The following is a 15,012-nucleotide window of genomic DNA, read 5'->3' as shown; positions in this document are numbered from 1 at the left end:
GTGGGCACGCCTAGCATACCACATCCTGTGCGCTTTTCACACTGGCGAGGCGCCTGCCTCAGGTGCGTCAGAAGCGTTGTGAACCCCTCATGTTCATCACCTGTGTGCCTTGGTAAATTCTGGAAGAGAGGGGGGAAAAGCTTGGGGTGAAAAAATCCCGAGCTGAAGACGTGGACTTCCACAGCCCCGGGCTGGAGGCGGGGGCCCGTGTGAAGCCGGGTTCGTCCACCGTCCAAGTCCGGGCCAAGCTGCCAAGGCTGACGTCCACGGGACACGGTGACTGGGAGTTAGGGATCCTTCCTTGCAGGGTTCCATCAGGGCCAGAGGATCTGGACGCAAGTGGGTGAGTCCATCTTGCACGTAGGCTGTTGCCTTGGCCGAACACCGGCGGTTCTCCCAGCTGTGGGCTCATTCAGAAAACTTGAGGGGGGGCTTTGCAGAGGAGTCTGCTGGAAACAGCCACGGTGCCCCAGGCCCCAGGGCACTGCAGGCTTAGATTCTGTTCTGTACACCCCAGAGCAGAGACTCCTGTCTGGATGAGCCAGGCTGGGGACGCTCAGAAACGGGGTGTGTCTTTGAGATCTGAGCAGGCCATCCGTGTAATGAGGGAAAGACACAGGGCTGCAACAAACAGATGTCTTTGAGGACCAGAACCGCAGTCCGTTCACTGAGAGCCACTACCCATCACAGCCCCAGGAGGGGGACTGGTCAGCAGAGAGTGACCATGACAGGCTATTTTTGGAATATTTGGACTACTCTGATGCAAACTCATTTTTTTCCTGCGGGGAGGGGACGCTATTTGGTTTATTTATTTATGGAGGTCCTAGGGATTGAACCCAGGACCTCGTGCATGCCAAGCACACACTCTACCACTGAGCTGCACCCTCCCCCCTCATCCTTTGTTTTTAACTGGGATATAATTAGCATGTAGCGTCGTGTAGGTTTAAGGTGTAGCATATTGATTCCATACATTCACCGCAGTGCAGTCTCCACGTAGTGACAGCTAACACCTCACCTCTGCTGGGTCACTTAATTACCATTTTTTCCGATGGTGGGAACAACGAAGATCTCGTCTCTTAGCAGACTCCGTGTTTAGAACCCAGTGTCGTTGTCTACACTCACTGTACTGTGCATTAGCGCTCTGGGACTTGTTTAGTAGTTGCTAGTTTGTATCCTTAAAAGCGTCTCTTTCCTTCCCACCTCAGCTGCTGGTAACCACTGCTCCACTCTGTTCCTTCAGTAAATCTGTAACATTTCACTGTTGCATCTTAGGTCATTTTATTTACGTGGATTTGGCCTTTGCATCTGACGTTCTGTTCATATTTAATTTGCAAATGTTGTGTATCTACCTGCGTCTATTAAGGGAATCATTCCATACTTGTGCCTCATTTCAAGTGGAAGTTTTGTGTGAGGATGCGCTATGATTATCCTGCGGTGAGCCTCGGGCACAAATGTTCTCCAGTGGGAGACCACTGTCTCAGAAGAACGCAAAGGTTGGGGGCCTTCCGGAGAGTAGGCCCCACATCACCTTCCTGAAGGAAGAAACCAGAATAACCACCCGGGGGATGCCCGGACCTAGTATGTGGACGAACCTGTAGGACCGAGTTGTTCTAGTCAGCCCAGCCCCCACATCCTCCCTGCACGTGCCCTTCAGGTACAAAGGGACCAGTAATTAGAATCCATCCAGGAAAACAGAAACTCTTCTCTGTATTTAGAAGAAAGAGAACTAACTCCAAATGATACTCTGAACTGGATCCTGACACAGGAAAAGAACAAGAGTGAAAAAAAAAAATGGATTAATTCCAAATAAAGCCTGGACTTTAGTTAGTGATCGGATCAATGTCAATTGCTTGGTTTTGACATGTACCATGATTATGTGAAATCTTAACATTAGGGGAAACTGGATGAAGGGCACGTGGCATCTTTCTGCGTCTTTCCAAATTTTCTGCACATCTAAAATTATTTCAAGGTAACTTTGTTTTTAAAAAAATAAGTTAGCAAACAAATACTTTCCAAAAAGAGAAAAAAAAAATTCAGCGCTATCAAATGAAATAAAAGCGCGCAGTGGGAGAGCTAAGAGTCTCAGTTTTACGTGGGCACTTACTGAGAACTGCAGCTCAGGAGACGGCCTCTCAGAGAGCTTTGAGGAGCTGCTCTGGAGAGATGCTGGGGGAAGTCAGCACACACATGATTTTGGAGACGGCGTACCTGTGACCAAGCATGCATCTCCATAGACGGTTGCCGCTAGTCACGAGGCGTAAGGTAGCTCAGTTAATGATTTTAAGCAGAAGAAGATGCAAGAATTTGGGTTCATGCAATTTTCTCCTGAAAATATCCAACTACCTGAAGGTCTGTGCTGCCAGCTTTCCCAGGGCCCAGAGCACCTCACTCCTGACCTCCGCCCTGGACTCCCCTCAGGGGGTGTTCAAGGTCAGCGACTGCAGCGGCCATGGCTCAGTCCTTGTAGAGCTGGTGGGGAGTGACATTCTCTGGTTGGCAGCGATTGCCTGGGACCCAAGAGTGTTGGCCTTAAAAATAATAATAGCCAGTTACTTTAGCAGCAAAATGAGTTCCTGCGGGAATCGCAGAGAATTGCAGTTTGGGGCAGGCCAGCTATGGCGGACCGCGGTCAAGTCTGGACAGACAAAGGGAAGGTCAGGCTTTATCAGGTTTTAGGAGATAATGGGGAGGGGCTGTTGTGAACAGAAGTTCACTAAAGAACAAAGGAGGTTTGGTATTTTCTTATTAGCTGCAGGCTGTGGTTAGAGCGTCATTGCGGAGGCAGGGAGGAAATCTTCCTTCTTTTTCTAAAGGCAGGAAATGAAATTTATACGTGATTAATGTCCTTCCTTGTCAAAGTAGCTCGCATCTTCCTTCTCCCGGATGCTAGCGCAGGCTGTAACGCGCGCTACCTGCCCGAGAACTTCCCCTGCAGGCTCCCCAGCTCCGTCTTAATGAGGTTACTTACTCTCACAGAGGGAACATGGAGTCTTGGTGGTGGTGGAAATCTTGACTATGATGGTGGTTTCACAACTGTCAGAACTCACTGAATTGCAGACATTTAATGCATACACTTAGTTGTATGCAAATTATCTCTGAATAAAGCCGGTAAAAGCCACCAGTGAAGATGAGAGGGAGGGAGAGAGAGAGAGAGAGAGAAGCCGTCACCCAAGTGAAGGGCTGTGAAGCAGAACGGGGCAATGACGCAACGCTGAGAATCCCAAGAGTGGGAAGCTGGAGCCACGCGTTGGAGGTCACCCGACAGAAGCTGGAATCACATCCGGCAAAGACTGGGGTCATGGGGGAGACACAGTTATCTGGAGAGAATCAGTGTGTGGGGAGGTTGGGAACAGCCTGGCCAGGTTACAAGGGCAAATGGGAAAGGCAGCCTTAGGGGTCAGCCCCTTGCATGAGCCACAGGTTGGGGGGTGGATCTGACCATAAAGGACCATGGAGCAGTGCTGTGAGGAAGGGGGACACGGAGCCACTAGACACAGAAAAGCAGAGAAAACAGAAGGAGACACCCAAGGTGGGGGCTGGGGACAGCGAGCGAGCAGAAAGACACAGATACGTAGGGCTGGCTGGTGTTAGTTAACTTGGCTGATCCCTGGACTTTATCCTTCAGCCTCTACAATTTGCAAGGCCATGAAAATAAAACTTCATTCCATCACCGTCAAGATGAGAGCCATGTTCAGCGTTCAACTTGACTCTGGGGAATCTCATCTTCCTTTAAGTTTTTACTATGAAGTCTTTAATTGGCATTCATTTCTTGGACGCTTTTGAGGAGACATTTAAAATATTGTGTTAAGCAGTTTCATTTTTAAAAATAAGTATTAAGATTGATGTGGGTTATAGACTTAGTCTGACATTTTCACAGAAAATCTAGCATATTTATTGTTATTATTAAGAACTCCAGGGATAGGCAGTCCCAGGGTGGGTTCAGCAATTTGGGGACCTCCTAAGAACCCTGGATATTGTATTCTTACACCTCAATTTGGTATTTCCACTGCTGTGTTCAAGCTTGTTGCCTCATGGTGGCAAGATGGCTGTTGCAGCTCCCGATATCACATCATCATGATACAGCTGCCCATGGACAGAAGTAAAGGAGACAAAAGTCTTATGAGATCCTTTGTTATTAATAGAGAAATACGATTCCTAGAAATCCTGATATATTCTGCTTTAAGTGTCATTGGCCAGACATGGGCATGTGTTCCACTCTGGACCAATCACTGCAAATGGGATTACTGGATTGCCTTAACCCAAATTCATCCTTCCCACTCCCCCCAGCCCCCAGCCCCAGGGTTGGAACATAGCCACTCAAACAGAACTAGGTTTCTATTAGTAAGGAAAACATGAGCAATTGCTGCTGTGTAGACCACCGTCAACATCCGCCACGGCTACCCCTGGGAGGAGCAGCTCTCCCCTGTCCTCAGGGGCAGTGGACGTGAGGTTCCACGATGGGGCTCCTGTTCTACTGGGCTCCGTGTGCACAAATGCCTCCCCCACCACCAGTCCTGCTCTTTATTTTAGCGGCCAGCTGGGTGCCCCCTGGGGGGCAGCTCCCAGGGTCTATCTCCTGGTCGTTCAATCCCTTTAGGATTTTGCGTATGCTGCTAGACCAGCCTGCCGTTCCCTGGTTCCAGTGCCATTGGGGGAAGATGGGAAGACAACCCATGTTAGTAGGATAATTTGAATGTACTCAATACCTTGCTGCGAATTTAACACATATCACACTATTAAATACTTGGGGGAGGATTTTGGGCTTCCCATTTTATTTTGCTTTATTTGTTTGTTTGTGGGGGGAGGTAATGTAATTAGGTTTATTTATTTATTCTTAGAGAAGGTACTGGGGATTGAACCTAGGACCTCATGCAAGCTAAGCATGCAGCCTACCACTTGAGCTATACCCTCCCCGCTATTTTTATTTTTTTAATTGAAGTATAATTGGCTTATAATGTTGTATTAATTTCTGGCATACAGCATAGTGATTAAGTTATATATATATTCCTTTTCATATTTTTTTCATTATAGGTTATTATAAGGTATTGAATATATTCCCTGTGCTCTACAGAAGAAACTTGCTGTGTATTTTATATATGATAGTTATATCTGCAAAACCTGAACTCCTGATTTATCCCTCCCCGCCTCCCCCCTGGTAACCACAGGTTTGTTTTCTATGTCTGTGTTTCTGTTTTGTAAATAAGTTCATTTGTCTCATTTTTTTAATATTCCACATATAAGTGATATCATACAGTATTTGCCTTTCTCTTTCTGGCTTACTTCACTTAGTATGATGATCTCCAGGTCCATCCATGTTGCTGCAAATGGCATTATTTTATTCTTTTTTTATGGCTGAGTAGTATTCCATTGTATATATATAATGGACATTATATATATATATAAAATATATATCACATTGTAATATATAAAATATATATAATATATCACCATTATATATATATATATACAATATACAATATATAATTATATATCATATATAATATATATATATATATATCACCATAATATATATAATATGTATCACATCTTCTTTACCCAGTCATCTGTCGATGGACATTTAGGTTGCTTCCACGTCTGGGCTATTGTACATAGTGCTGCTCTGAACATTGGGGTGCACGTATCTTTTCAGATTAGAGTTCCCTATGGATATATGCCCAGGAGTGGGATTGCTGGGTCATATGGTAAGTTTATTTTTAGTTTTTTAAAGTATCTCCACACTGTTTTCCACAATGGCTGCACCAAACTACATTCTCAACAGTATAGGAGGGTTCCCTTTTCTCCACACCCTCTCCAGCATTTATCATTTGTGGAGTTTTTAATTATGGCCATCCTGACTGGTGTCAGGTGATACTTCATTATCGTATTAATTGCATTTCTCTGATAATTAGCGATATTGAGCATTTTTTCCATGTGCCTATTAGCCATTAATATGTCTTCACTGGAGAAATGTTTGGTTAGATTTTCTGCCCATTTTTTGATTGGGTTGCTTATTTTTTTTTGTTATTGAGTTGTATAAGCTGTTTGTATATTCTGGAAACTAGACCCTTGTCAGTCACATCCTTTGCAAATATTTTCTCCCATTCCCTAGGTTGTCTTTTTGTATTGTTTATAGTTTCCTTTGCTGTGCAAAAGCCTTTAAGTTTAATTAGGTCCATTTGTTTATTTTGCTTTTATTTCTTTGCCTTTAGACTGCTGTAAGGATATTTCTGCGATTTATATCAGAGAATGTTATGACTGTGTTTTCTTCTATGAAGTTTATAGTGTCTTGTCTTATGTTTAAGTCTTTGTTGGGCTTCCCATTTTAAATATGAAGAAACATTGGCATTAAGTGGTGCAATGCTTTGCCCAGGAACGGACGGTTGTTGTGTGGAGCTGAGACTGACAGTCAAGTCAGTTTGCCACACAAACCCACGTTCTGCTTGTCCCGTTGAGAATGAAGCTCCCCGTCAGGCGGTGCGTCAGGAGATGAGTTCAAGCTCCTGATTTGGAAGCCAAGTCTCCCCCCTGTCTCATCAGCGGGAAGTGTGGAAAGGAGGGGAGAGGGAGCTCTTCCCCTTTGTGTGAGGCAGCTGATCTGGAAACCCCACGAAGGGCCCCCGGCCAGCACACCCTCTTCTCTTGTGTCATCTGCAGGCTCTGTCCTTCCTCCACAAACGCCAGGACGGCGCCGGCTGCAGGGGCTGAGCCATGTGCCTCCATCCCACCGGCCTCCTGGGCCTCGGTGAGTCCTGGAGCGGAGGGGCAGGATTCCGGGGAGAAAGGGGTCTGCCTCCCAGCTCAGTGCTGACTCCAGCCCAGGAGACGCTGGGACCCTCGGGGAGCAGGTGGAACCCCCAGGTCTATCCCCTCAGCTCTGGCCAAGACGGAAGTCTGACCATGGAAGGTTCAGTCCTAGAAACGGGTACCTGGATGTGGGGTTGAGTTTTCAGACTGCGAGGGGCTGGGGGGGAGAAGATGCCTGCTTGAAAGCGGGGCTTGGAGGGTTACATTGAGGCTGTCTCAGAGCGAGGAGAAGGCTTGTACTCAGGTGTAATGTGAGGAAGGGGGGCTGGAAGTTATGGGAAGGTGGCCCCCGTTTCCTCCCCAAGCCCTCTGTGACTGCAGCCCCGGGAGGAACCCGGGTGGAGGGTATTTATCTCACTGGACCTTCCCTTCCAGTGCTCTGTCTGGGCCAGACGATCTGCGCACAGGAGGGTGAGTCTTCTCCCCGACCCCCCCCCCCACACCCAGGACAGATCCAGATGGTAGACGGGAGTGTGTGCTGATCCTGGGGAGGGGGCTGGGGACCCTGACCTAGAGCCTGAATTGCACATAACCCTCCCCCAGGCCCCTCCCCCATTCTCCACCTCTGCCCCCGATGGTCCCACGGAGACAGTTCCGGTCCCTCAGGACCAGGCTGAGCCCACGAGCTCTCCCCACACAAGCCCGGAACCCCCTCGGCAGCCCCTGGGCCAAGGACACGACCTCACCAGGGCAGAACCTGAGACTCGTCCTTGACCCCGTCTTCTCCATCCTCCCGGACACAACACAGCCCCGGGGATGCGGTGTTAAATGACCGTTTTAAAGTTTTGCTTACATTTTACCATATGTATACTTTTTACTTTCATTTTCCTGAGAGGCCCCTCACAGCTGATCTGCAGGCAGACTGAGACCCAGGGCTCCCTCTGCTCTGCGTCTGTCTGTCCCCACGAGCTCAGGCCCACTCCTCTCTCACATCTTGGTTTTCTTTCACTTTGTAAATGCCGTCTTCCCACTCAGCTCCGGGCCTCCTCACAGGCCGACTTCTCCACCCTGAGTGCCCGCTTGCCCCCCAGCCCTCAGCTCGGCTGATCCGCACCTGACCTCTGACGTCCCAGAGGCGGGCAGCCCTGCCTCCCGCCGGCCCCGCGATGCCCACGCTCGCCCGAGGGCACGTCGCACGCTTGTACCCGTGGACTCGCACACTTTCAGCCCCAGGACGGCAGGGACCCGGGGGTGTTTCTCGTATCTGAAGCCAGCGGCGCAGGGAGGCACCTGCACGTGGATGGACGGGAACTGAGACGTGGCTGAAGGAGACAACGAGTGAATGAAGGAGAGAGTGGGCGAATGGGCGGCTCTCCAGCCCCCTGCCCCTACCGGGGGTTTTGCTGACTGCGAGGCCAAGTTCCTGTTTCAGGGCTTCAGACCCTCTCCCCCCCCCCCCCCCCGCCTCTGGCCTGGTTGAGACAGATGGCATTTCCAGAGCCTCAGTCACAGGAAACGGAAACAAGCTGAGACGAGGGTAGAAAATACAGAGAGAACCCAGGGATGGCTGCTGGCTGCCCTGAGGACTCGCTCTGGAGACGGGGCTCCTCAGCTGCTGGGGTCTGTGCTCCGCTCCTCCTCACCCCCTGCCCGCACTTCAGCTGCGGCTTTGCAGCCTGAGCCCCACACCCCTCACGGTGCCCCCCACCCCAGGACTGGCAGCTGCCCTCCAGACCCAGCCCGGGTCATTCCTGCCACCCGGCCTCCTGCTTCCTTGTCCCAGGAGCAACCCTGTCATTCCTGTCCTGTGCGGCCCTCCCGGCCCTCGCTGTCCCCCTAGAGTGGCCGTGGGCTGGGAGGGAGCCACCCCCCTGGGCAGACATGCCTGGGACCCAGCCTGCTCTCACCCCTCCCATGTCACCCTGAGCAAGATGTGACCAAGTCTTGGTCCTTAAGTCAAGTGAGGGAAGTAACTCTGCAGTGATGGGAATTCATGTGCTCATAGAATGGGCATGGGGGGGGGTCTTTTGTGGAGGATGATGGAAATGTTATAGAATTGGGTTGTGGTGATGGTGGTTGCACAGCTTTGCAAGGTTCCTTAAAAAAAAATAAGGTGACCTGAGCCAGTAAAACAGGTGAATTGTGTGATGTGATCATTTCCACATCTCGGCCCTCCTAGGGACGCTGCCCAGACCCTCCATCTCAGCTGAGCCAGACTCTGTGATCCCCAGGGGCCGGCCTGTGACCATCGTGTGCCGGGGCCCTGCTGGGTTTAAGACATTTCGCTTGGAGAATGAGGAGGATACAAATGACTTCAAGGATACGCGTGCCAGCTCTCCACTTGGTCCCCACCAGACAGAGGCCAGATTCCTCATCCCGGCTGTGAGTGAAGGCACTGCCACGCACTATCGCTGCCGCTACATAAAAGAGCATGTCTGGTCTGAGCCCAGTGAGTCCCTGGAGCTGGTGGTGACAGGTGAGGTCCTCTCTGCTGCCCTCAGGTTTGCCCCAGGTCCCTGGACCCTGTCCCCAGCTATGTCCTCTGTCTGCAGGCTGCCCTGCCCTCCTGCTGACCCTCTGCTTCCCTCTCCCCTCTGCACACACATCCCTCTGCCTTCACACCTGGCTCAGGTCCCTGGACCCTGGTCTCAGCTGGACACAGCCCCAGCACCAGGGTGGGCACAGAGCTGGCCCTGCTGGGCTGGTGGGGAGTGGGCCTCCAGAGATGTGGTGGGACAGAGCCCCCTCAAGGAACCCGTGTCTTGTCCCTCAGGATGTGTTAAATTGTCTTTTCCACTGGGGCAGAATCTGTGGGGCCCCAAGCAATGTGGTGTTGTCCATGCTCATTGGCAGGTCACACAGTCGAGGGGGCCCCAAGCAGGGCTGGACAGTACTTTGTGGGAATATCTGGGATGAGGTCATCCCTGTTCCTGTGTCTGGTCAGCCCTCTGGCTGTTCAGGGTCCAAAGGGGACATGACCCCCTCCACACCCTTACAGGCTCTCAGGGGAGCTGTTCCATGCTGATTCCAGGGTGGTAAAGCAGTGGGAGGTGCAGAGGGTGTGGCCCCAGCAGAATGGAGCAGGCGGCTCTCCCTTGTTTGGTCCCCTAACCCATTTTCTCAGGAGTCTCAGGGTGCTGTTGGGATTGAGTGATGGCCAGATGTGGCCTGAGGATGGACGCTCAGGGTGGAGGGGGCCACGTGGAGTGGGACAGACCCTCGGCAGCCCCCATACAGCGCCAATCCTCGTCCTGCCCCTGACTGCAGGACCCCTTGGAGGTGAGCCCTGCACTCAGGCCGACCCCTCAGTTGGTGAACAGCAGACCTCAGCCTAGAGGGAATTCAGGGTGGGGGGTGTGTGTCTGTGCTGAGGACCAGGGCCCAGCCCTCTGCCCTGCACTTGGCTCAGGGACTGGTAAATCCACAGCAAAGGGCCGGCATGCGCAGGGCACTGGGGTGTCTCTCATATTCATAAGGATGCTGATAACAACACTGGTGCGATGGAGAAAACCCTACACCAGGCACCTGATGGCAGTAATGCCACAACAGGCCAACGTGGAGTTACCTCCCAGACCTCCCAAGAGCCAACACTCCTTTTAAGGAGCAGAAACGACGTTAAAGTTTCCTGTCCAAAGGCATAAGGCTCTGAAGGGGAGGAACCAGCTCAGGGCGGCCAGACTCCAGACCTCGGGTTTGGCCGCAGCTCTGGGCCGCCCCCTTGTGGACAGAGTCCACTGCTGGCTCCGCTTTGCACTGAGAGAGGGACGGGGACTGGGGGCTCATCTCTTGATGGTTATGCCTGAATAGCCTAGAAGAAGAGAGACCCCCCTCTGGGAGGGTCCTCCACCCACTGTGGGGAATAAGGCTAGGTCAGGTCCCCCCTCCATCTCCCTCCCACCCATCCTCCTCTCTCACACGGTGAAGACTTGAGTTCAGAGCAGAAACCCCTCACGCAGACTGCCTGGATCAGGGGTTGGACTCCAGTCTCGCCCTCCCAGCTCTGTGCTTGCAGGGCAATCACCAAACCCTCCATATTCTAGTTCTCCGTGTGCAAAACGGGCAGTAACGCACCCACCCCGCTGCGCTGCTTTGGGGACACAGGGCTTCACTCACACAGGCCACGTGCTTAAATCAGCACGGCCAAATGGGACACCTGGAGAAGTGCTGATTTTATCAATGCCGAGGAAGTATTTCTTCTCACACCCTCCTGCTGCAGGTTTGATGCACACGGTGAATGAGAAGAAGGGTCCCTGGCCTCCCAAACTTTAGTGGGGATACTTAATTAGAATGAGCAACAGAAATGCATATAATTTACATATATGGGCATATGTAACTATTAGCATATAATTTACATTGTAAAATTTCAGACCTATCATTTAAGTATATTAGAATACATATACACTATGTATTAAATACATAAGTAATACAATTAATATAATCATATACACTAATATATTGTTACATATGAATAATGCATAGTGTTATATATTATGTGCTTATAGATTATCATGTATTATGTATGATTTTTATATGTAAATATTAATATAAATACATATTAAATATGTATAATTCATGTTATAACTGATGTGTATAGCTTACATATATAAATAATTTTAAATTCTGTAAAGTTAAAGTTATTTATAGAAATTAAATTATACATATGTAGATTAAAACACATAATTTAAAATATATTTATATTTGTTATATATTAAATATTTATATAAATGTAGTATTAATGTAAATATATTGCTATGTATTATTTGTATGTCTATAACATAGATATTATTTTAAATTGCAGTAAATATAAAGGGAGCAAGGCAGCAATGGCGTTAAAGCAGCGGGTGGGGTCCTGGACCGTGGACCGTGGACCGTGGACCAAGGACAGGGTGTTGAGGGAAGGATGCCCCGAGAGGTGTTTTTTGCCTTTCTTAAAGGATACTGAGGACTAGCCTGTGGAGCAGCGGGAGGCAGGGGGCACTGTCCAGAAGAGAGGACACGGGGGATCCGACCCTGGGGGGCGACGAGCCCGCGGGACCCCAGGTGGACCACCTGTCACACGAGCGGTGTTGTGCCCCGCGCTTAGGAGGTGTACGGTAGAGTCGACGCTGGGCCCCCGGCGCACGCGCAGAGTGCAGACCGCGGCTGGAACTCGCCGGAGTCGCCCGCTCACTGCTGGGCGCGGGCAGCTCTAGGGCTCCTCGCTCCCAGAGGAGCGGTTCTACCGCATCGGGGATCGCGGCGGAAGACAGGGAAAAGTCAGACATGCGGGCCCTCGCGCTTGGCGCGGGAACCCGGAAGGCGGCGAGTGGGCCGAGGCTCCTGCTCCCCAGTCCTGCTGGGTGTGCGCCTCCGCAAGGGGGGAGGCAGGCTGGAGAGCAGCGCCGTCCACGCGCCGCCTCGGGAAGGGGACGCTGCGGGTCGGCGTCAGCAGCGGGGTGCCGTTGGCCTGGTGCAGCCGCCCAGCTACGCCGTGCCGTGTTGCTAAGTGCAGCTGGCGGCCTGAGTTTTAGTTTAACTTAGATTTCAGCGGAAATAGTCACGCGCGGTTACCGTACCGGACAGCGCTGGTGTAGAGCGTTCCATCCTCCCAGGAAGTTCCAGAGGGGCTGTTCTAGAGGGAGGAGGTTGCGGTCGGGGAGCAAGCGAGACCCCTTGTGTGGGGTGGGGAGCTCTCAGAGCCTTCCCTGTCCAGCTCAGGCCTCTGACCGTGTCCTCCTGGCCCCTCGTTCCTAGGAGACACACAGACGCGCTCGCAGGACGGTAGCAATAGCGGTGAGTGATGGGGTCGGAGAAACGCGAACCTGGTGTGTGCTCTTTGGGGGAAGGAGGAAAGAATGGGCTTTGGTATTGGTCCTGTTCCAGCTCTGCCAGTGCCCTGGGGACAGAGGCCTTCAGCACTCAGACCCCGGTTTTGTAAAGGGGGGATAGTAATTCCCATGTCACAGGACTATTTTGCGTGAGATAGATTTACATGTGTATACATGACAAGCATGCGGGTGGTGTGCGGCAGGTGCTCAATAAATGGCGTGCTGCCGATAATCCGCTTCCATCTCCTCTGCTCCCCCAGGCCTGTTGGCAGAGCATGTTTATATCCTCACTGGGGTCTCTGTGGCCTTTCTCCTCCTCCTCCTCCTCCTCCTGGTCCTCCTCCTCCTCCACCGTCAGCATCAGAGAAAACGGGGTAGGTCTCAGGGACAGGGTGGGGCGTCCTTGGCAGTCCATTTGGGGTGCAGGGAAGAAGCCTTCTCTTCTTAATTCACACCCCAACTGTCCTCAGGGGCCCCCAGCAGCAAAGGCGAGGAGCCGAGGCCCCAGGAGAGGTGAGGCCCTGGGAACAACCCTCAGGCCCCCAGTCCTCTGCCTCTAGGCAGCCCCCAGGCTCACTTGTTCTCTCTCCTCAGGCTCAGCCCCACTGCTGACATCCTAGACGGGACACCAGGTAAAGACAAGTATGGGGGACAGGGCTGGGAGGAGGAAGCGGGGCTCAGTGTCATCCAGGAAGCAATGTGTGTGTGAGAACATTTGGGAACATTCTAGGATGTTCCATGACAGGGGGCAGGACAAAATATGAAGCGATGAGGTTTCAGGCAAATTTGCCTTCTGAGGTCCGCCCCAGAGACCTGACCCCTTGTCCTCTTCCCTCCAGATCTGGCCACTGTTGATAGACTTCCTGAGAAGGACGGAGAGATGGGTGCTTCGGTAAGTCCTTGTATTAGTCACTCTGCCGCTGTGTCCCAAAGTACCTGAAATTTAGCAGCTTAACAAAATTATCTCAGTTTCTTGGGCCAGGAATTTGGAAGTGGATTAGGTGAGTGGCTCCAGCTCATGGTCTGTCATAAAGTCACCATCCAGATGCCAACCAGGGATGCATTCATCCGAAGGCTTGACTGGGGCTGGAAGGTCCACTTCAAAGATGGCTCAGTCCCCTGGCTATGGGCAGGAGCCCCAGTTCCTCACCACAGGGGCTTCTCCATGGCAGCCAACCTCTCCCAGACGGAGGGACTCCAGAGAGGGAAGGGCAGAAGCCACAATGTCTTCTGTGGCCTCACTGTGGACATGACTTGCCCTCCCTCTGTCACATTCTATTGGTCACACAGAACAACCTTCCTTCTCTGTGGGAGGGTACTATACAATGGTGATCCTGGAGGTGGGATCTTGGTGGAGGGGCTCCTGGAGGCTGGCTACCACAGTCTTCCCCTCCCTCACCTAGCCACCCAAACTCACCGTGCATCTCTCTCCCTCAGACCCCTGCTGCGGGAGGCCCCCAGGAGGTGACGTATGCCCAGCTGGACCACCGAATCCTCACAGAGAGGGCGGCCGGAGCTGTGTCCCTGCAGTCCGCAGAGCCCACAGCTGAGTCCAGCACGTATGCAGCCATTGCTAGACACTGACCCCAGGCCCACTTGGCCTCTGCACTAAAGACACAGGAAGTCACTCTTGCAAAAGCCTGAAATGGACATTTGGTGGGTTTCCCTGTGGAATCATCCCTTTCTGGAAGGTCATCCAATTAGTTCTCTTGGAGGCAAGAGCTGGAGTCCTGAGAACCCCCCAGTCAACATCTAGGAGATTCATTAGCCATGTGGTCCGTCCTACAATCAACTAGATCCTTGGAGAGGATGTGTAGCACTTGTTTCCAGAGACCAAGGTTTGGTGCTTGGCTTTTTCCAGGGACCCAGCTATGGTCCTACAGTCACCCAGCTGATTCCAGACATGTCTTGCGAATCCTCCACTGCCCCCAGAGATCCGTTTTGTCCTCTTCGCTGACTCTGCAAACCCTCCTAGAGTTCAGCTGTTGACCTTGAACCTGGGCTATCCTTGTGCAGCTGGTAGCTGAGACCTCGTTTTCTGTATCAAGCTTCACACTGTTCATCAATAAATGTCCTCACAGGCCCGGCTGCCTCAGCCCTGCAGCTGGAGCTGGGGTGCACTGGCACTGGGTCCCAGTCTCTGCCTCCACAGTGGCTCCAGGCTTAGTGAGGGGACCGAGGTGGACTACAATGGCATCAGTGTTTTCTGATCTGACTGTGTGTCTCAGGGCCGAGAGAGGGACACGTATCTGCACACACCCCTCACGCCACGCCATGCACACACCCGTGAATGCACAACGCACACACCCACACACACGGACACGTGTGGACGGACCAAGGGAGCGATGAAGCCACGACTGCACAGGGAGGGTCCCTCGGGCCCTAGGTCCACTCAGGGACGCACAGTCCCCCACTTCCCACTCCCACTCCAGTCCATGCCCACTGGATGCCAGCATTCTCC

The 15,012-nt window shown here is 51.8% G+C and overlaps 1 protein-coding gene across 2 annotated transcripts; it reads left to right on the top strand.

Annotated features, from left to right (window-relative positions):
- Window positions 1-58: 58 nt before the first annotated feature.
- On the top strand, window positions 59-14,742 carry LOC102515535 (leukocyte-associated immunoglobulin-like receptor 1). Of its 2 annotated transcripts, none has more exons than XM_032487895.1 (10): window positions 59-343; window positions 6,655-6,742; window positions 7,180-7,215; window positions 8,924-9,220; window positions 12,478-12,516; window positions 12,812-12,925; window positions 13,022-13,064; window positions 13,146-13,183; window positions 13,391-13,443; window positions 13,989-14,742. In XM_032487895.1, the coding sequence occupies exons 2-10, from the start codon at window positions 6,709-6,711 to the stop codon at window positions 14,133-14,135; spliced, it is 801 nt and encodes a 266-aa protein (XP_032343786.1). In that variant the 5' UTR covers window positions 59-343; window positions 6,655-6,708; the 3' UTR covers window positions 14,136-14,742. The 2 variants fall into 2 exon arrangements, with proteins under 2 accessions (XP_032343786.1, XP_032343787.1); XM_032487896.1 differs by lacking the exon at window positions 59-343 and adding an exon at window positions 5,682-5,702.
- Window positions 14,743-15,012: the final 270 nt, after the last annotated feature.

The sequence above is a fragment of the Camelus ferus genome, chromosome 9 (genome assembly GCF_009834535.1).
Source record: "Camelus ferus isolate YT-003-E chromosome 9, BCGSAC_Cfer_1.0, whole genome shotgun sequence".
NCBI classification, from domain to species: Eukaryota; Metazoa; Chordata; class Mammalia; order Artiodactyla; family Camelidae; genus Camelus; species Camelus ferus.
This window is presented reverse-complemented; position numbering and strand designations above follow the sequence as displayed.

Bases quoted from the DNA above. Each gene is read 5' to 3' on its own strand.
- LOC102515535 (XM_032487895.1), top strand. From the start codon at position 6,709: ATGTGCCTCCATCCCACCGGCCTCCTGGGCCTCG. The intron at 9,221-12,477 runs GTGAGGTCCTCT...CCTCGTTCCTAG, and splicing joins CCTGGAGCTGGTGGTGACAG to GAGACACACAGACGCGCTCG. The intron at 12,517-12,811 runs GTGAGTGATGGG...CTGCTCCCCCAG, and splicing joins GCAGGACGGTAGCAATAGCG to GCCTGTTGGCAGAGCATGTT.